Source organism: Triturus cristatus, chromosome 7 (genome assembly GCF_964204655.1).
Source record: "Triturus cristatus chromosome 7, aTriCri1.1, whole genome shotgun sequence".
In the NCBI taxonomy this organism is placed as follows: Eukaryota; Metazoa; Chordata; class Amphibia; order Caudata; family Salamandridae; genus Triturus; species Triturus cristatus.
The window spans coordinates 1,486,663,170-1,486,685,744 of record NC_140590.1 but is presented as its reverse complement, the minus strand read 5'-3'; the positions used below and the strand labels follow the sequence as shown (position 1 = coordinate 1,486,685,744).

Genomic DNA, 22,575 nt, shown 5'->3' with positions numbered 1-22,575 from the left:
GGTTTCTTTTTAGGTCTGTGAGTTTTCCTGGAAAAAATAATTGGTCAGCTGGAATTATTAAATGCCCCTGTGACAACATATCCCCCCAATCGGATATTCATATTTTATTCTTTTGTAAATATTACGTTGTTCCTAGGGAAAGGTGGATTAAGGCAATTATAAAATATATGAATCTTAGACAATGCCGACCTGCCTTTTTGATTATACGAAAACTTGAGGATATATTTACGGTAGCCTCGGTCTCTGTATTTCTCAGAAATGTTTTTCATTTAAGAAAATCGATACTGTTTTAAATGTTTTTTAGAGCCCATGTGCCTTTTAACACTTATTTCATTTTATCACTATTAACTTGAAATTATCTGAAATGTGAAACCTGAAATTTGAAATGTGGATTATGGATTGTGTTATAATATGTTTTTATGTACTTTTATGGTTATCATTGTTTTATAACCGAATCAAGTCTTAAATGAATGAATACAGATATCACTAAGATAAAATGCCTTATTACTTAAAAAAATACTTACCCTACTTACCTGTAGTACTCAAAAGAATCATCTGCCCCTCATATTGCATAATCGTGCCAAATGTCATTCAAATCTATCCAGCCATTTTCACACTATGCCTGAGTACAAAGTCTTTGAGAACTGCATTGGTGCCCAAACGTGTTTGGCACCCCCCCTTTTTAATTTCACCCCTTGATGAATCTCAACAAACCTTTGCTTTGTCTGCCAATGCAGAAATGTGACTAGGTCTGGAAGGTTTTGCGGAGATTATTTAAGCAGATGCAAAGTAATTAATGGTGAAAAATCAGAGGAATTCCTATCTCTTATAACCTTAACTATAACTACCTATAACTATAATTAACAGTGGCTACTGGCACTCTGTAATAAAAGGCTATCTGTGTTTGTTTGAACTTATTCAAAGAGTTTAAAATAATTTAATTAATTTAAATACAAATGAGTCCTTGGGAACCATTGCATCATAAGAGGTAGATGCAGGAGCAAAGTGGTCTTGCGTGACAATGCTGCCTCATATGGAACAGACAAATGACATGTAGTTAGCTGGTGATGATTCACCAGTTGCTTGGATTAATACTATGATACTGAAACCACAAACATTGGCATCTACACTCAGTAGCTTCTTCTCATAAGAAGGAAAGAAGCATCCAAGTTGGTGAAAAAGCTGCAATAGTAGCGAGATAAAATTAAAAAAGGGAGCTGTGCCAAGCAAGGCAGAACAAAGGGACACCCCAAAGTACTAGTACAAGGGGGCAAGAAGTGTGGTGGGGCTAGGTCAGGGAGCAGTAAGGCAGCCCACTCATCAGGTCACCAGTACACGATGACAAAAGGCTCTGAGGCAATAAAGAAAAAGTCAGTATATAGGTTTTGTGCCACTTGGCCCCTAAGGCAGTAGCAAATGCCGGTAAGAGGAGCAATGGGATGGCAGCAGCTGCACAAAGGCAGAGGTGTAATACTATGGCATGAGAGAATAGAGCACACAGATCTGCTCCCCCCGATGTTGAGGATATTTTCTCATCTCAAAGTCAGTTAGGTCCAATCATGGGAAGGACTCGCTAATGTGGCAATTATTTGGTAGGAGGAGTGAGACAGGCAAAGAGCCTTAATCAAATGCCATGCTAGAAAAGCTCAGAGTGGTAAAACAATCTTCTGCTAACCAGGCCCAAGAAGAAGACCAGCTTTTGGCAAAGGCAAAGAAAAATCCAAACCAGTCAACAGCTGGGAAATAGGGGCAGCAAACCAAAACGACTATGAGACAAAGGACCTGGTGTCTGAGGCCAACACAGTGACAACGACAACAGAATCCCAGAAACCAGCCCTAAGGGACCCACAAACCGGGACAAGCTCACACAGTCTAGTTATCAACTTATCATCCCACATTTTAACACCAGCCGAAGAAAACGTACTGAACAAAGGTTTGGGTTTTGTACCTACAGCTCTCCTAGACAAATTTAAGTTGCATTGTGAACTGGGGAAGATTTAGAAAATAAGGGTGATACAAGCTTAAGACCCAAGTATACATTCAGTCCACCGCTAAGCACAATACCGTTTGAGCTCATAACCTTTGAACAAGCAGTATTTAATGAAGTGGAAAGGATAGAAGAGATTGAAAAATGTAATAACATGAGTAAAGATGAATTCACAGCAGTTGACACTCTTCGCAATAACAGTGAGATTGCCATCAAACAAGCTGACAAGGGGGGAGTAGTTCTCTAAAATAAAGAAGACTACCAAAAAAGAATGCAGACACCTATTGGGTGATCAAAAAAACTATAGACTGCTACAAAATGATCCAACAGAAACCCGCAAAGGACAAATGAAAGTCCTGGCAGAGTGAGCAGAAACAAGGGGAGAGATTGTCAAATGAGAGGTTGACTTTTTACAAACAGGAGAGACAAAAGTCCCATACGTCTATACTCTGCCTAAAATACATAAAAATGGGAACCCTTCCCCAGGTCGCCCAATAGTTTCTGGAATCAGCTCCCTTCTGGAACCTCTGTCACACTTTTGTGACCTCTTCCTAAAACCCACTGTAAAAAACAAACTCTATTTATTTAAAAAATATGAAGGATCGATTGAGACAATTGAATACAATCAGTTTTAATGCTGACACTTCCCTGTTGGTCAGTCCAGACATCGAGGGCCCGATTCACAGAACTAACTTAAGACAAAATCCTAAACTTACTTCTTTTGGTATTCATAGAAGTTAGGATTTTGTCTTAAGTTTGTCTTAAGACAAGCTTAAGACAGACTTAAGACAGACTTGTGTCTGATTTGCCACATGTCCATTCTGCTAAAAATCAGTAAAGCTTTTGTATACACGCTGTTTATAGACAAATTTAGATCCTGGGGATCACTGTACCTCAATTACCTGACACGATGGCTCTCCTACACTAAATACAGCTAGCCATATTGGTCTTTACCACACTCAGGCATATCTGACTCGAGTCCCCTGTAATTTACACGTACTATGACATGCTTTCAAATTTTGCACCATACTTTGGAATATATATTATTTCTATTTTTGCACTATACCACGGAAAGTACTTTTCCTACAATACAATTATGTGTCTTCACATTGGCCTAACGTTTTCCATTCTCTCCGTGTCCAATAACATTTTTCTTTTAAAATAGACTGAATTAGGGGCTATAATTAAGGGCTAACCCGATACTTCTTCCCTAATGTCCCCTTTCGATAAAATCATATGGCACAGTCTTTTTCTGCTCTTGACTCTGTCTTGGTAGAAGCACAATGCCATCAATGCGACGCTTATGAGCACATGCCACGCCCATCGCATACGAGCCAGGGTCTGCTGCTTTTTGCATTTAACCAGCGAAACTCAACTTGCAAATATCTTCGGGATCCCGCACCGCAGGCCAACATTAGGTACCAAGGAGGGCGGTCAACCTTGACGAAGTAAGTGGGGTTTCTCGGTAAAAAAACAGGGGAGGATTTGCATTTAGGTAGTCTGACTTTTTTTACAGACATGGTCCAGCCTTCTTTCTTTCATTTCCTAACGTGTAACTACAGGTCCCGCCCCCGTCGAGATCCATGCTGCTAATAAGCAGTTGCACTGAAGGAAGTCTCTTTTGAAACTTTAATCTTTTTAAAAAAATAAGTGAATGCCATAATTTTGTTCTATCTCACTTTACTCAGAGGTTTACGAAGGGTAGGGACCCTTAATGATGATGTTCTGTACCCATTTAAGGCAGGTTTGACCGCTGTCTACCCTGACCCAGTGGGCAAAATTGATGCTTTTCATGCCCATGTTTGCAATCATGGTTTTATTAAGATCACATAGCAACCACAATGCACTATAGGTTTCTCTGGTTAACCTAGCGATCGCATGCCTTTTAGATAAAAGTCTTCTGGATGTATAACTGGGAATCCACTTGTATAGTTCTCCGAACACATCTTGCACCAATGTATGCCAGACATCACGGTGATGCTGAAATGGGTTGCTATTTGCTGACTGTCTGTAATATAGATGGGACATGAGAATCACTTAGCACCTACCTAAGTTCCATTAACATTGCACAGTGATGTTTTTGCTTTGTCTTACGGATATAGCGCATTGGTGAAAAAAACGTAAGTACGGGATCACCCCTGCACTCACAGTGCACCTTAGCATGTGCACTGATATTTCACGAGGCCTTTGTTTTGTCTTCATACCACTTACTGGTCCTGAAGAAAGCCTAGTAAATCTTAGAACACAAGCTGAAACATGTAGACCATCTCTAGGATATTCCAGACTAATTCAAGCCTATTAATATCTGATCTCTTTCTTCTTTTTAACCTTGTCCCAGATTCTCATCATTAAAACACTTTATTTATCAAGGAGGATCCTTGAGGCAAGTTTAAAAACCTTCACATTGAACTCACTCCCAAAACACAAAAAAAACACCTGCCCCGCTGTAACTCATGCGTCAAAGCACACCCGGAATGCACTCAGCACCCCAGGTGGGAACCTGATGACGAAGCATGCCACCGACTAGATTGGTGGGTAAGGTTGTTTTAAAAAACTTAATGTTTTTTTCTTATTTTCTGGTCCTTTGATGCAGTGAATTCGGATTCCCTCGCAGGGTCTGTCCCTATTGTTGCTTTGTACATTTATTTGGGGAAAAGGACGTACCCCCTCTTGCTCCTCGCTCTCTTATTGTTTATACTAGCAATAAAGAATAAGTCAGCCTATAGGTTTTGTGTCCAGCAACTTGGCCCCTAAGGCAGTAGCAAATGCCGGTAAGAGGAGCAAGGGGATGGTAGCGGCTGCACAAAGACAGAGGAGTAATACTATGGCATGAGAGAATGGAGAACAGAGATCTGCTTCCCCGATGTGGAGGATATTCTCTTATCTTAAAGTCAATTAGGTCTAAGCATGGGAAGAACTCGCCAATGTGGGAATTATTTGGTGGAAGGATTGAGAAAGTCAAAGAGCCTTAGTCAAAGGCCATGCCAGAAAAGCTTAGAGTGGTGGAGCAATCTTCTCCTAACCAGGCTCAAGAAGAGGACCAGCTATTGGCACAGGCAAAGCAAAATCCACACCAGTCAAGAGCTGGGAAACAGGGGCAGCAAACCAAAATGATTATGAGACAAAGGACCTGATGTCTGAGGCCAACACAGTGACAACAGAAACCAGCCCCAATGCATCTACACGAAATGGTGAGCGAATTAGTGCAATTGTTTTACAATGTTTAAAGTCTTTGAGCAACACATGGCCAGTCGAGCATGAAGGGACCTTAGGTGGGTGTGGTTTCAACCTAGGTCGGAAAAGCAACATGGGGGAACAAGGATACAGAGAGGAACAACCCCATAGCACCAACACACTCATGGCAAATGACAACAGGACCGACAAATTAATGCAAGTGGTGGACGCAACTTTAGCATGAAAAGGGCAGAGAGGAACACAGGAGCAACAACCACACCAGCATCTACTTACATAAGGGCTTCACCTGGGGCACTCTATTGTTGTCAAGTCAAACAGATTAGCAAGCTTCACTCCTTTGTCGTGAAAGAAAGGATTTGAAGGAAAGAATTTAATTAAATCTTCCACTACAAGAAACACTGTAAGAATAATCATGGTTTTAGATTGAAGATGCAAACATGACCCATGCTAGAATGGGACCATGAAAATGTGTTAAGCTACGTGCACAAAATCGTTGCAGCCAGACAGTGACCACCAACCCTAAGCAGCCATTTTGGGCATGCAAAATTGAAAGTGACAGTTTCAACCCATTTAATAAGCAAAAGCCTTACAGGGGCAGGTAGGGTTATCACAATATCTACTGGTGTTTTGACAAGGGCGATTGCTATGTACCAGCCTGTAAATTCATGCACATGTGTAGGAAGTTCAAGAGCAGGCAAACGCCCAAGTGATTGTGGAATAAAAAGAGAATGAACCGGAAGGAATACAGCTCACAATAGTTCACCGGAACACCATGCATGATCAAGACCACCTGGCTATGACCCTCGAGAAAAAGAATGTTCATCCTGCAGTTAAATTTGGAAGGGCACAACCTTCATTCACAAGGTAAAATTAAGACAATTGCCTAATGAGTTGTAGAGGTTGTATGAAGTAGACATTTTACTTAAATTCTTCGAGATAGCGTTCCACATCCCTTACAAATGCCCAACAGGCAGTGTGCGATAGCAGAAATATCAAATCGGTGGCCAGCCAATCTGAAGTGGTCAGGTAGAGTATATTAAAGGAGCTCATGCTAGGAAGGATGCAAGTGCTCTTCACAGGTTTTATAAAATACAATTACTGTTCTGTATTCTACCTCTAACTTGACAATGAAGTTGATGTGGTGAGAGTTGCTAGTGCGGAAGCCCTGATGACAAAGGCAGATATATATATAACAGCCTGTGCTACCTGTGTAACCCAATAACTTCCATCCGGTGGGGTTAAAATTTCAGAGGAAATATGTTTTCGATAAATAGATGCCAATGTGTCTTGTGCATACTTCAAAATGTTTACCAGTTTCTTGGAGTGGTATGAAAATATTATCCATAAGGTGGGAAGCTACGCTATCTTGCTGACGTTCTTCTATTTGATGACAAGGCTAGATCACAGCAGTGCATATTAGCTTAGTTCACACAATTGGCTTATGCCTTAGGTTGTCCAACTAAGCAGGGCAAAAAGCAGAAGCTCAAGCAACCAGGCAGGTTTTTTGGGAATAAAAATAGATTCAGAGGCAGGCGTATGCAGGCCTCCTCAGGAAAAGTTTAAAGCCCTGGGCAATGCCATAGAATCCATGAGTTGGAAGGAAAATGTTACATTGAGGGAGAAACAGAAACTACTCGATGAACGCAATTTCGCTGCCAAGGTCAATCCCAGCCGGCATGATGCTTTCTAGAAGGGTAGCACAAATTGCAAAAGGGGCCAGCAAAGGGCATCACCACATAATGTTGAGCAAGGGTGTATGCAAGGATCTAATAGGGTGGCAGTCATTCCTGCTCTCTTTTAATGGGTCTCTGATATGGATATAGCCATGGAAATTATTCTAGCAACTGGATTTGCACACTGATGGAACAGAAAACAAACATTTTTAAGGTTATGGAAATAGACATTTTGTGCTTGAAGTGAAACATAAAGGCATACAAATATTGTTGAAGAAGAGAAGCATTTTCATAGTAAGGAACAGGTTTTGATGTTATGTACAAAGTTAATGACAGCATTGTTTTAGTTACCAACTAACTCAGAGCACAATATATCGACCATCTCTGAGGAGAAAGAGAAACTGCCATGTACAAAAATACCTGCATGGCAATTCACCAAATATTTAAATGTTCCTGCTATTGAGCCTTGCTGCTTTCAGTTGCAGTTTGTAGATGACAGTGTTGCCACATAAAAACAGTAGTGCAGGATAGCTCAGTTACAACCATTTTGATGTATAGGAAGAGAAGAGTGGGTTAATATCTATTTTGTAAGATGTTGGATGTGTGTGTGAAAAGTGGGTTATTATAGGGTGTGGTTGTGCGACCTCACCGTGTCACAGTTCTGTATCAGGTCTAGTCAGGCTCATTTGTAAAACGTTTGCTCATTCCTGGGAAGCTGTGGCTCAGAGAAGTCAGACTATATCACAGGATCAGGTGAAAAGCAATAATAAGTATCAAAACAGTTAAATAAAGAGAAAACACAACACAATAAAAATCCAACCCCAATCTCTAAAACTAAATTGTATTTTTATCTTTCAATAGACACCTCAAAGACAAAAATCCACCAGAGGGTTCCAGAGATATGAATTTTCAAAGAAACAATATATCAATTATTTTCACTGATGCAATAAATATTTGTCCTCTACAGCAACTCACGGTACAGGGCTAGTCACAACAAGTCACTTGAAAACGTCTTTAAGGGCACTCTTGTGAGGGCGGACTCCAGTCTTAGGAACCAGTCAGGCTCATTTGAATAGTTACCTCTTGGTTGAAGTAGTTTCCAGCAACGTTACAGGTTGCATGGGTAAACCTCATTAGAAGTCAATAGAGTGGTTTCTAGGAACCTTGCTCCCCGAAACCATTCCCATACACTCCATCCCAGACCCCAGTGGCCTAAGAGCAGCACTAGGCTAGGTGGATAAAAACTGCATCCTCCTCATTACATTGCGTTCATCTGGAGTTTCTCCATAACCCGATTTGAAACAGTTAAACAGGGGTGTGGTACAGTATGTGCAGGAACCTAATGTCAATCAGGTATATTCTATAATTAGGTGAGAACAGTTTAGTTGTTTTGCAGCAGCAGCACCACTGCTTGCCTGTGATTGCCACTGTCATTGAATCTTTCCACTAGGACATCAATCAATCAATCAATCAATCGATCAATCAATCCATCATTTGTAAAGCGCACTACATACCCGCGAGGGTCTCAAGGCGCTGGGGGGTGGCGCTACTAATGGATCAGCCAGGTCTTGAGTATCCTCCTGAAGGTGAGTAGGTCTTGGGTCTGTCGTAGGCTCAGTGGGAGGGTGTTCCATGTCCATCAGGGGAAGACCGTGTCTACAATATAGTCCAGCGACTGCAAGCTCTTGGGTTCCTGCAGGAATGTGCAATGTAGTTTCTTGCTAGTGCTAAGTAACCTGTAATACAGAAGCAGGTTCTACAGGCACAATCTCCACAGCAGCTTGTTTATACTGCAAGCCAATTAAGCCTGCTGCAGGGTATAAATCTCTCATTGATAGCAGTTTCAGGTGGTTCAGGTGCAGCTGGACCCTTTCCTCCACAGTGAGAGGCAACACATATTTCCATGTGATGCTCACTTAAGTCAAATGCAAGCACTGTCTCCTAGATCTGTGACGCATCCCACTCCAGCCAACACTGTAAACTTTATAGGACGTGTTCAGCATTGTCAGACTACTCTGTGATGTGTGTCTGGTACGGCATTGGATGGAACCATGAGTGAATATGCCACCCATGCCAGCCTCAGCTGTCTGCCCTTACATGTCTACCAACCAAAAGTGAGCAAAGGTAGCCAAAGAATGTTCTTGTCAGGGGAATGGTGATATTCATAAAGAGATTGGAGGAGATTAAACAGGACTACCATTTTGGTGAACACATTTCTCCCCACCATAGACAGGGACAAAGCAATTCAAACCTTGACTCTCTCTTCCAGCCATGCTATGGCCCTGCCGTAATTCTCCCTCCAAATCATCTCCATAATTTTACTTATCCAGATCCCTGCCCTGAAAATTTGAGCACAGCTCCGCCCATTTTAGAGAAACCTCTGTATCAAAGTGAGACGTCACAGCAGTGCGCGGGAAGATCACTCACTTGTATCAGTTAACAGAGATGTCAAAATCAATTAAATATTTGCAGAGAGGGCATGAGGTGGTTCTCAGGTTTTTTTTTAAACTAAATTTGTAACATGATCTACATACATTGATACCACTATTCATCAACCCACATACTTGAGGCCATGCTCAATATGGTGTTGGCGCAGTCTGGATGCAAGGGGTTCAATGGCAATGGTAGACAGATTAGAGGACAGCAGTCATTCCTGTTTCAAAAACAAGGCTGTACTGTTTTTTGACCATATCCGTACAGAGGGCTGTACATTCAGACTCAGCTGAAATGTTTGAGGGTCAGAACTTGGTCTTCCAAGTCGTACCTCAGGCTCTCAAGGGTGCAGGATTCTCAGTTTCCATGATCCTGTGTAAATAGCAGGGTGTCAGCCAACTGACTCTTGGAGGAGCCTTCTCTGTCTGGAACGTATGGACAACTTTTCCACTAGTGGGGCACCACAGGCACATTTCTTTCATTGCTATTCCAGAGTGCAGCAGATGCAGTTTAGTATTTGGTTCAGCTACTCTTTGCTGGGTCCAGGGAACTGCAGTGCAGTCCTCCTGTAGTCCTCCTCCAGTACGGAAGTGATCAGAGGTCTTAGTGACAGGGTTGCCACTTTTATGCCCAGTACAAGCCTATGGAGATGAGGAGACTAATTAGCCAAAGGGCAATGAGATCCAGTAGCCCAGAATGACCCATCCTACACTTCTCTCAGTGTGTGAGCTCCCTATGACAACCCAGAGGTGTGGTTACCTGTGGGCTACACTCCCCTTGAAAAACCTGTTAGACAGTGGCTTCTCTCTCTCTGCCGGCGAGGCCAACCTGTCTGCTAAAACAAAAGAGCAGCCCCTTCGATGAGTAATTACCATTTTCCCTTCAAAGGCAGATTCCCCTTGGAAGCTCTCCTTTTGGGCTCACATCCACACTGGCTATTCTGCAAGGAGGAGATCACACCCAGTGGTGGCTCCTCCGTTATGGCGGAGGAGCGTCACCCCCCAAAAATGGCAGCAAAGGAAACATAAAACAACACTCAATTTATTTCTCCTTTCCTGCTGAGTCTTGGGGTCAGCACCTAGGGGATGACAGCACTGAGCGGAGTGGAAGTGCACTCCCTTCACTGTGTATGATGGTTTGGCTGACCGTCTGAGCCTGACCAAACCATCATGGGCAGTAAAGCTCTCCAACCAAAGCTACATTGCCGGGGTTGGAGAGAGAAGGCACAGACTCCTAGTCTGTCCTGGAGCCCTAATCAAGGGTGCTCATGCCAATCCTGAAGCTGCTCCCATGTGAGAGCAGCTTCAGGATTGGCCGCAAGGCATTCTGGAAGCCTGTGCCAAAGAAGAGGAGCAGAGGAGCGACCCCTATGCCTCTTCTCTGATTCGAGTAATATATTGGTTGTATTCCACAGAAGTCAAAAAGTTAAGAACCACTACCCTAAGGTACATTTAAGTCTGTCCATATTTTAGTCCTCATATTATACTTAAAAAATATGACCATTTAGTGGCATATTTATCATAGTGTTGCATTGCCCTTGTGCCATGCAAGGGGGTGCAAGTGCAACATAACACTATAGTCAGATTTATTAAGCCACGCAAGACCACCTTGCGTGGTTCTGCATGGCTTTATGAATTTGGCCTAGCCAAAGTAAGTGCAAATCACTGATTTGTGTTACTCTGGCCCAGGGAGGTGTTTCATGGATAGTGCATGGGTGTGCCCACACTTTCACCTATGGATTTTGGTGCATTCAAAGGTAGGCATAACGAGGAGAAATATCTTTATTCCTCCTTGTTTTTTCCTCTTTCTATGTGTGATGCTTTCTGCAGCACACATAGAAAGAAGAAAATGCCTCTCAGGATTGTTTTTCCTCAGGAAAGTGTCCCTTCCTCAACAAAAACAATCCTGCTTGCCAAAACTGTGCCAGCGTAAGGAAAGTACAGGAATGTGGCATATGATGTTAAATACAGCACATTCTTGCCCTTTGCTTTTCATGCAGCGCAACACAGCAAGGTGGCTTGCTGCCTTGCACTGCATGAAAGTATGATAAATATGCCCCATACACCTTATCATTTCTGCGGGTGTGAAATCTTACTTTTTGTCAGAATTTCAAACAGTGCACTGAAAAATAATTTTTTGTTGAGCTGGTGGAGCAGGAGCTCAATGTACTGAGCTGAAGGTTAACATCCATATTGGTGCATGGTAAAAGAAAGAGTAAAAATGTATTTGTACTGGTTATGTTGTGGTATGGAGTGAAAGGCACAGGGTAAACATTTCTGAGCAATGATTACATTTTCTAACAGTACACATGAGATAACATTTCTCTAGCAATTACTTACTTTAATGTATAGAATCTGCAAGCATTCCCTTTTAAGTATTAATAATAAACTGGCAGCACAAGGTGTTTTGTCTTAGGGCCTGATTACGTGGTGGCACTGCGGTGGTGGTCCAGCCACCGCCGCACTGGCGGTCCGACTGCCTCATTATGAGTTGGGTGGTCGCATTACCCTGGGACCACCATCAGTGCCAGGGAACAGCTGTTCCCTGGTAGTGGCGAGGTGGGTTAGTGGCAGTAATATGCTTGGCAGAAATGCTGCAGTCCAAGCATATTAAGAGTTTCCTCTCTGCCACAGGTCTCATGGTGGTTCCTCCTCCATGAAAACCACAGTGAAGAGGAAACAATGGGGACTCTACAGGGCCCCCTTGTGCCTCATGCCTTGTGGATGCATGTAGAGGGGCAACATGTGCCCCTTTGTTTGCATGCACCCCAGTTCCAACACGGCATAGATTTTACAGTCCGTTACGTGCAGCATGGCAAAAAAAGCCCGCCAGTCAGAAGGAAACTCCTAATCTGGCAGACAGCCCGACCACAGGTTTGGTGGTGCAGGACTGGGTCACCAGTATGGCGGTGCGCTCTGCACCGCCAAATTTGTAATCAGGCCCTTGGTGTTTAGAATGCTGGGAATCTCATCTCATTCTGTTATTGCCAAAACACATATTTTGTGAGACCCTAAGTACAAAGCATTGTTCGCTTTCCTTGGTTCTCTAACTTTCACATTCCTTCCTCTCATTCCGATCTCCTATTGCATTAGAGGCATTGTAGTTTGAGTTGTGTTCATTTGCATACACTGTTTTGCTTGATAGACCTAACTTGTCAAGACAACTTGTATGACTTCTTTATAGTTATTCATGTGGTACTTCATTTCCTATACTTTAAACTTCAATGTATCTCTTTACTGTCTTTACAATTATTTTGGACATTTTGTCATCAGACTATCTGCCTTGGAAATATACTATTCCCATTTTTAGATTTCCATATGTAGGAATATACTATGCTACTTCATCAAAGATGTCCAATATGTGTCAAGCAGTGAGAAGTGTTGCTTTGAATTTTGGAGTGCAGGGAAATGAGGCTAGTGCTTCCTGCACTGTGTCAGGTGAATGCCCTTTTGTTTATCTCAATAATTAGAAATGTTGCTTCTTGTGGATGCCCCTTGTGAGTGGAAGCCTCCAGATATGATACAGTAGTCAGGGATGGCTGCCTCCTTCATGACCTTGAGACAGGACAGAGTGCCTTTCTCGGGTTTCATAGAGCAGGACTTTGTTTTCAGGATACACAAAAAGGAGCTCCACATACTGTAACATTTCAAATTGCATATGCATATTACTCACAGCTTTCTACTTGTTCCGGGTCACAGACACAGTTAGCGGCAGATGTCTGCACATGCATGGTCAGGAGGACACTCAACAGAACGTACTTCAACATCTTGGTTTCTGAGATCTACTAAGAACAAAACTGTGTTAGTGCAGAGAATTGAGAGACATTGTGGATTGAAGCCTAAGGCTATGCAATTTAGGTACAGATAATCATCTTAGAATATTTCTGAGACAGATAAAGATGCCAGAAACAGGGTTTAAGACACATGACCAAAACCACAAAAAAGGGCAAAAGTATACGTGCAGATTTAAATCTCCATTTAAATGTACTTTGAAACTTTGGGCCCGATTTTGATGTTGGGCGGAGAGCCATTCGACAGACTGTTGGAGGCTTTTCACTCGACATCAAGGGTTTCCTTTCGAACACCGTATTATGATGATGGTGGTCGGAGGGAAACCCACAGGGGGATTCCACTCCTCTTACAATGGGAAGAAGATTGGAAATGTAATTCCATGAATGATGGTGGAGCCAGCTTTGGCTCCGCCGTCGGGATAACAATGTCAGTTTCTGACAGCCTTTCCATGCCAGCCTTTCTAACATGTAAAGGCTGTCGGAAAGTGACTTTGGGGGCCTTCTCCCTGACCCTCCATTATGGGGCCTTGGGACACGGTGCAGAGATGTTTACAAATATCCATTTTCCAAGGGCAGCTTTTCCTGCCGTGCATTTCTGCCCGCCACACAAGGTGCCATTGGAAAATGGATGTTGCATCCAAATTGTGCAGTCTGAACCAATTCGCAAAGGTGTCAGGTGGACTTAATTATGCTCTTTTTTGAAAGTGACAAATGTTTGCAAGAGTATATATGAAAAGTTGTGCAGGTTGCAGCTTTCCAGACATAATTTCTAAATAACAAGTAGGTTTTAAAGGCATTTTCCCAATACTGAATTGTATGCACATACTAATTTCACATATGGAAAAGCCATCATAATTCTGTAAAAAAAGCAGGTGCTATTGTTCTCCCTTCGGAAAACATTTTCTCCCACAGAAAAACCATTTCCTCCATCACAAATTAAGTTTCTAGGTTTTCTGTTCCGCTTCCATCCTCAAAAGGAATTTATTCCAGTTTTTTAAAGAAGAAAACCTCTGGCCATTTTCATGGTGTGGAAAGGTCCGAGAGTGGTTTGTGAATACTCACAAGCTTCCATGTTTATTGGCACTGCTATCTTTAGCATTGGTGATACCTGGTGAACCAATCTTTGTTGACTCCCTCTTCGTCACCTCCTTTCCCCTGGATTCCCTTACTACCACCCTCCAACAGTGCCCCTCATCCCTCCACAGCAATTCTGACATTTATTTAATTTTGTTTTATAGCACCACTCATTTCAGTGCCTGGTGTCAGATTGCTTTAAATCTTGCATGATTATTAGTAATAATTATTACACAGAGGCAATTAGTCATTCAAGTGTGTTAATTAAAGTATAGGTAATGTTGCATTTGACTTGGAGGGCTGCGTGCTATAGGAGTCACATGTCATACATACTGGTAGGCATTATATTTTAAGAGTGCTTGGTCTGGAGAAACACACGAAGGAAACATTTCTATCAACCTTAGAATAAAACACAGCTGAGAACAAAACAAGCTTCTACATTTCTGCCTTACTGTTTGCATACAGCTCTTTGATGCTGGTTCATTGCTCACTGTGCTACACTAGAGAGATTGTAACTTATGAACAACCAAAGCAACCAAAGCACCTCAGTCAGAAAACCAGGACCCTATGAGCTTTCAATACGAAATACAAATCTGTGATCTGCATGTTACATCTGGTGCTTTGAAGCAGGCGCATTAACCCTCTGTGCTACTTTAAGATGAGTCAAAATGGTTACTAGACAAAACACAGATCTCTCCAAAAATTACATTAACCACTAGAATCATCTTGACATTATTATCCATTTAACATTGTTGAGCAAACAAGGAATGTTGCGGATGGCTTTTGCTCGCCTATCAAGCCTGGCCTGTCAACTCAGTCCCCCCCCCGTCACCTCCAGTACAAAAGGCAATTACCCCTCTCTCCTTCCACCTCCAGGTTTGTCACATGTTTTAGAAGCACCTCCTTAAAGCCAACACTGTTTATGGGTGTTTTTGAACTCAAAAGGCTAACTACACCTGTTGTATCCCACTTCCTCCCTGTGGGAGTTACACAGCCATAATCATACAGACCTGAGATATGAAATCACGCAGATGTAAATTGGTTTTTCCCTGCTGAGTATCATTTTCTGAGTTCCAAGCAGGTGTAAACTTACCCATTTTTGTCTATAAACATCAGTGGCTTGACTAGGTTGCCATGGGCCCTGGTGCAAGCAAAGTAGCTAGGACCCTCACTATGGCCACATCTCTTTCAGCTGCCCCCAAAACTCCTCAACCTCCTTCAACATAGTCTTTATCTGCCATATCAAAACTCTGTATCATTCACATACACACTATTCCATTTCCTCTCCATGCAATGCATTAATACAAGTCAAAGTCAAACCCTAAAAACAGTACCAAAGCCAATAGGTTAGGCCTCACATAGGCACACCCTTACCGTTGCACTCACACATGCATATGCCTCACTCTGCACTCAAACAGGCACAAATTTCAACCTGTAGACCACTTAACCTGAATCACAAAAGATAATGTTAATACTGCTTTCACACAGGCCCACCCATCACTCTGCGCTCACACAACGTGGTGGCTATTCTGCACTCATACAAGCACACTGCTCAAACAGAATATACCGCTCACAGGAAGGAGCAGAGTTGGGACAAGTGGTGTGATAGGAGGCATAGGTATCTGTTGTATCAGTCCACTAGTGCACTCCAAAGCTCTTGAAGTAAGCTACACTGAAGACTGAATTTCCAATGAGGCTATCCTTCAGCCACTCTTAAACCAGCACTCCATGTAAGTCTGATTTATGTGGACATTTGCTGTCTTGACATGAAAAAACATCCCTCTTGCCTTCTAAAAATAACGTAGTGGTTTTATTTGTAGAGCAAACACATACTAAAATAAATAAGTAAATAAAGAAAAAAAACTAAAGAAAAAACGTCAACCAAAAGTGGAGGGTATGTGCTTCAATACAAAAAATTTAAAAGTAAAGCTTGACACTGGCGTGTCATCTTGGAACAGTAAAAAATGTTGAGTATGCAAAATACTTTTTCAAAATGCTGGTATAGTTTTGAAGCTTGCAGAAGTATACACATACCTACTCCCTGCTGACGAGAGGCAACTACCTCGAAACACGTGTCCAGGGATGGCTAATGCGACACTTACTTACACTTTAAACTTTGGCACAGGTGTACTCGCCGTCGCTACTTCATGGACCACAATTCTTTGGGGTAACACGCCGGTAGGACCAGTAGGGTGCGGCCAATCGGATTTTGTGTATTACGGCTCCCTTGAGCCAATTGGGCTGACGAGCCCTGGACCAGCACCTGCGCGCCATGAGTGGTACTTTACCTGAGAATACTTTTTTGGCAGTCTACGCGGCAACCCCATACACATACCTACTCCCTGCTGACGAGAGGCCACTACCTCGAAACACGTGTCCAGGGATGGCTAATGCGACACTTACTTACACTTTAAACTTTGGCACAGGCGTACTCGCCGTCGCTACTTCATGGACCACAATTCTTTGGGGTAACACGCCGGTAGGACGAGCAGGGTGCGGCCAATCGGATTTTGTGTATTACGGCTCCCTTGAGCCAATTGGGCTGACGAGCCCTGGACCAGCACCTGCGTGCCATGAGTGGTACTTTACCTGAGAATACTTTTTTGGCAGTCTACGTGGCAACCCCATACACATACCTACTCCCTGCTGACGAGAGGCAACTACCTCGAAACACGTGTCCAGGGATGGCTAATGCGACACTTACTTACCCTTTAAACTTTGGCACAGGCGTACTCGCCGTCGCTACTTCATGGACCACAATTCTTTGGGGTAACACGCCGGTAGGACCAGCAGGGTGCGGCCAATCGGATTTTGTGTATTACGGCTCCCTTGAGCCAATTGGGCTGACGAGCCCTGGACCAGCACCTGCGCGCCATGAGTGGTACTTTACCTGAGAATACTTTTTTGGCAGTCTACACGGCAACCCCATACACATACCTACTCCCTGCTGACGAGAGGCAACTACCTCGAAACACGTGTCCAGGGATGGCTAATGCGACACTTACTTACACTTTAAACTTTGGCACAGGCGTACTCGCCGTCGCTACTTCATGGACCACAATTCTTTGGGGTAACACGCCGGTAGGACCAGCAGGGTGCGGCCAATCGGATTTTGTATATTACGGCTCCCTTGAGCCAATTGGGCTGACGAGCCCTGGACCAGCACCTGCGTGCCATGAGTGGTACTTTACCTGAGAATACTTTTTTGGCAGTCTACGCAGCAACCCCATACACATACCTACTCCCTGCTGACGAGAGGCAACTACCTCGAAACACGTGTCCAGGGATGGCTAATGCGACACTTACTTACACTTTAAACTTTGGCACAGGCGTACTCGCCGTCGCTACTTCATGGACCACAATTCTTTGGGGTAACACGCCGGTAGGACCAGCAGGGTGCGGCCAATCGGATTTTGTGTATTACAGCTCCCTTGAGCCAATTGGGCTGACGAGCCCTGGACCAGCACCTGCGCGCCATGAGTGGTACTTTACCTGAGAATACTTTTTTGGCAGTCTACGCGGCAACCCCATACACATACCTACTCCCTGCTGACGAGAGGCAACTACCTCGAAACACGTGTCCAGGGATGGCTAATGCGACACTTACTTATACTTTAAACTTTGGCACAGGCGTACTCGCCGTCGCTACTTCATGGACCACAATTCTTTGGGGTAACACGCCGGTAGGACCAGCAGGGTGCGGCCAATCGGATTTAGAAGATGCCTGCCGGCCTGCATCAGAAAGTTGTGATCAGGCGGCAGTGGCATCAGAGCGCCCAGTACTTTCAGTACTCAATTAGCACTAGTCTGCAGCCGTAGGTGCTCTGTAAGGGATTGAACTAAAGGAAATATCTCCTGAGGTCGTATTCTTCTGGATGCAGAGTAACACAAAGTAATAGGCAGAATAATGTTACTTAGACTACCTGAAATCCTAAAGACCAGTGATTGTCTACTAGGCCGAGCAAATCATTGTCAGCAAAGCCATTGGCTGAAGAGGGCTAATCTATTTCCCAAATAAATGTGTGCTGTTTTATGCTGTACTGAAAGACTTAAAAATATGTGCTAAGCAAGCTTCTGTATTATTTTTGAGGAAACATGAGACTGACGAGACAGCTAAGACAGTCTTTAGGTCAGACCTAAAACAAACTCAAATAGATAGAGTACAGTGAGCAGGAGTGCAGTGGGTCCTTGGCTCAAAAACATAAGACAAACAACACTGGCCTAGAGCATCACATGGAACAAGTGTGGTATTGCAGGACCAGTGCAAGGTTCATTCAAAGACATGAAACAAGTATGACAATGCAGGGCCAGTGCAACCTTCCTCTAAAGATATGAAACAATTGTGGCACTGGGCAGCAATGTTTAACAGTTTTCTTTGATAAAATGAATAAGCAGTATTTCAAATCTGGTACAAGTGTAATGGATAGCACTAGGGTGTATGCGTGCAGTCTTGACTCACATAGCAAGACTTCCACACACAAAACAGATACATCATCAGTCGAGTAAACGCTTCCCTCAAATGCTTCCCTCACAACCACACCTATAGAACACATCCCAATCTGGCCAGAAACAATGCAAGCTTCCCTTGCATGCAAAGGACATGGACAACATCTGAAGCTGCAGTAAAAACCTATGAGCAAGCGCACACACAATGTGCACCATTTCGCAGTAGTGTAAGTTCCCCTCATGCACAGCACCAGCACAAGATGATCAGCAGTGCAAGCTAAGATATCCTAACATACAAAACAGGCATCACACTGGCCGCATTATATAAGCTTATTTCAGCCAGAGAATGCCCAGAGTAAAGTACAGAGGCATGTGAGCCACTGAAGGCTCTAGCAAGATGACAGGAACTGGTAAGCTTAAGCTCCTCTTGAGCCCTCATGCTCAAAATGAGCTGAGCTGTCATGTGGCATCTGTCCGCTGCCCATGCTCTTACCTCATCTCATGCATGAAGATTGAAAGGCAAAGCATTAAACTTTGATGCCAAACAGGAGCAATAAAAGTATACCAATCTAGTGGCTAAATTGAACAATGTGAAAACTTCAGATTAATCCCAGCTTGGCCATTTGACTAAACTGTGTGATCCAAGGACACTATTTTATTTTATCGTGCCGACTATTTTTTTCATTATTGCATATGAGAAACCATTGAAGTAAACATGGATGAGTACTGTAAAATAATCTCTTTGATTTAATGGACTACTATATTGCTCGGTGTAAAATAAGAATATATAGCCCACATAAAGGGTGGACATGACAACTGACTTGCTTCTTACTTTAGAAATGGTATAGTCGTCAGGGTGAGGGGTCAGGGCATAAATGGTTAAATGTTTCAGTTTAACAGCTATCACCTTGAGTCAATGCCGCTCAATGCAGTGATATAATCGGATACACTAAGGTGAAATGTTTTTTTAAAGAAATAGACTTTTTTAATTTTAAAGTTAATTTATTATATTTTTTAGATAAAGTTTGTTGCACAATTTCCATTCCAAATGTTCCAGTGGCTCAGCTCATGAATGGGATCTTAGAGCCAAAGCATGCTCTTGGAGCCAAGACAGACCCTTGGCATGGCTCTCCCTGCTAACTTGTTGCATATAGCAGCACATATTGAAGTTACAAATCGCCATTATTGATTATTTATGTGCAGGAAGGAATACCTTCCTGCACATGAACAATCATTCTCCGCAATGCAGGAACCTTTGCACTATGGTTCATAGGTGCCCGCATTGGCACTAGGCAGCTAAATTTAGCGCCTTAAAAAAGAAAAAAAAAAGAAAAATATTTTAAATGCACTCTACTACACTATGTTTCCTCTTAAAAACAGAATGCAGGATTGTCTAAAATATATTACGCACTTTAAATTTTGGAAGGGGGAAACATTGCTCACAACACATTTAGTCTGCATTCTAGGATTTAAGGGGAAATATAGTGTAGTACAGTCTTCCCGTCCACCGTGGTACCCCGCCAATATAATCAGGCGGGGGGTAAATTTCATGCAGGTGGTGGATAATGGCAGGTGGATCGCCACCGCCATATGGGCGGTGGCGATGCGCCCGCCATTATAATAGACCCCTTAGTCTGCATTCTGGGGTTTTAGGGAAAATATAATGTAGTACAGTGTACTTAAGAAACAGATAAACAAATTAAGTATGTAAAAATAAATAAAACACGTACACTATATTTACCATTAAAATCAAGAACGTAGACTAAACATGGTCTAAACAGCATGATAGTAATGCAACACTCTGCAATTTAAACTAAGACTACATTAACTATAACTTGGCACTCTACTATGCACAATATTCTCACAAATGATTTCATTTCAGATGTCATAAGAGTTGTCATGAATGCTATGATTTCACATAGTATAAATGGTTTAATATGAACAGGTGTAAGCAGTGTATCGTAATGTTAATGTAGTCTGGCTCGCAAGTTGACAACACTGTGTACAAAGGTGCGTGAGTAATAGTAATTTGAAGGTGATGTGTAAATTATAATTGAAAGTATAACTATTACTTTAGAACTTCTAATGTTTGTGTAGTTTAAATTTGGCTTGTATAGAAAAAATAAATAAAATTTGAAACATAATTTTTATATACATATTGCTCCTACCTGTGTTGCTCCTCACATCCCCTAAGGGACCAGGCACAGACCGCTAGCGATCTCTAAATCTAAGTTTATTTATTCATTATTTGTCTGCAATACAAATAGACAGAGAGTCTAGAAAGTAAACCTGTTCCTAGCTATATTCTTTAACCTTGCTGATTTTTTGGCCGCCAATATTCTAGAATATTCCAATATTTACTACACAACAGTCCAATACGAGATTCCATGGTTTGATTTGTAAAAGTGCCCAAACCTAAGCTCAGAGTCCCAGGGCCAGTGCAATTAAATCTTTGCACATCAAATGCATATTGTCGACCCACCTTGTGCCTCTTTAACCCCTTCCGTGCTCCTGTCGGCCAACAGCCGTCGTGAGCACTACCTGGCTAGTGCTACGCACGTCTGTTGGCCGACGCACCCTGCCCACTCTTTCAAACCGCCGCACCACGGCGGAATTCGCGCCACAGTTGAGCAGTTAATCCACTACCACACACAGCCTGCCCCTTTCTATCACTCTTGTATGTTGCTGTTTTCTCCCTTTGTGACAGTTTTCCGTCATTCTCTTCCCCCTGCTTTCTTCTTTGTGTGTTTTCCCTCTCTCTCAGTCAGTGTCTGATGAAGAAAATGAAGCGTTGGTCCCCACAAATGAGTGCCAGCCGACCCCACCAGCAACCACAGGCTCCAGTTAAGCACTGCCAGACACTCTTTCACTCACCTCTGCAAAGCGGTTGTCAGCAAGAGTTTCTCGTCTAGAAGAGCCTGCTTTCCTGGTTTCGCTCTGAAAGGAGACTAAACCTGCAGGCTATATATACCCTGCAGGAGAGGATGGCACAACTGCTTTTCAAACAAATGAAAATGCTTTTTATGCCAAAAGAATTTACGTAAGGATGACAGTATCTTTTCTTCTCTTACGGAATGTATTGAAGGGAAAGAAACAGTTCTAATTTCTAAAATACATTCATGTTTCGAATATGTGGTGCAAACGTTGACAAATGCCACTTGTTTTCTTAATATAAATGTATTCAAACGTCAGATAGCATCTCCAGAGAAGGCTCTTAAAGTGCGCCATGCAGATCTCTTCATTGGTTCATTAATTCGACTACTAATTATTTTCCTCCGTGTGCTGTGTGCTTGTGGTCTTTTCTTAACTGGGCCTGGAATCGAAGGCTGTGATGGGTCACTAAGTGAGCGATAGCTGTGGGAGACCTACCACACAGTGGCAGTAAGTACTGATGGGTCAGAGGGAAAAGGCCAACAGGCCAAGCCAAAGTGATTCGAAAACAAAATAAGTGGGGCATGGCTACGGCGCCACGCAAGATGGCTGCCTAGGGTCTCCGCTCTCCCGCACCGGGACCTTCTTCCGACGAGACCCGCATGATTTTCCTTCGGAACAGCCCGTGGCCGCCCGCATCACTTCAGGGAACACTTCGTGCCTCAGGTGAGGTTGTTTGTGGATGTCGGCGGATCCACGTTACACCGTTTGTTTATTGTGTGGATTCCCTCGGGCGGCCGCCACCTTAAATATGCGCGTTTCGTGATAGAGAGTTGCTGCCTCTGCTGAGGTGATTTTCGCGCACTCTCACATACGTCATGCTGCCTACACGGAGGGGATTTTCTCAAGCTGCCACCCTCTATGGCCCTAAAGACTTGGTATTTCTACTCTTACTGTCACTAACACCAGGAATGCTTCTTTTTTACACATTATGCTTTGCAGGCTCCTCTGTATGAAAACGACTTCTGTTTTTATCTCAGCTGCAATGTTTATTTTTTCTTGGCACTGAGAACCTATAACTTTGTAGACTTTGTTACTGTCACGCT

At 43.0% G+C, this 22,575-nt stretch overlaps 1 protein-coding gene across 1 annotated transcript in view; it reads right to left on the bottom strand.

The window, feature by feature from the left end:
- The window catches only part of LOC146812236 (uncharacterized), a 314,283-nt gene extending 292,746 nt beyond the window's left edge, over nt 1-21,537 (bottom strand). The window contains exons 1-2 of the mRNA XM_085619257.1: nt 21,473-21,537; nt 12,961-13,069 (exon numbers count right to left, since the gene is read on the bottom strand). Of these exons, the coding sequence (XP_085475383.1) occupies nt 12,961-13,054 (94 nt within the window). The 5' untranslated portion in view covers nt 13,055-13,069; nt 21,473-21,537. The remainder of the gene's footprint in view (nt 1-12,960; nt 13,070-21,472) is intronic.
- Between the last annotated feature and the right edge of the window lie 1,038 nt (nt 21,538-22,575).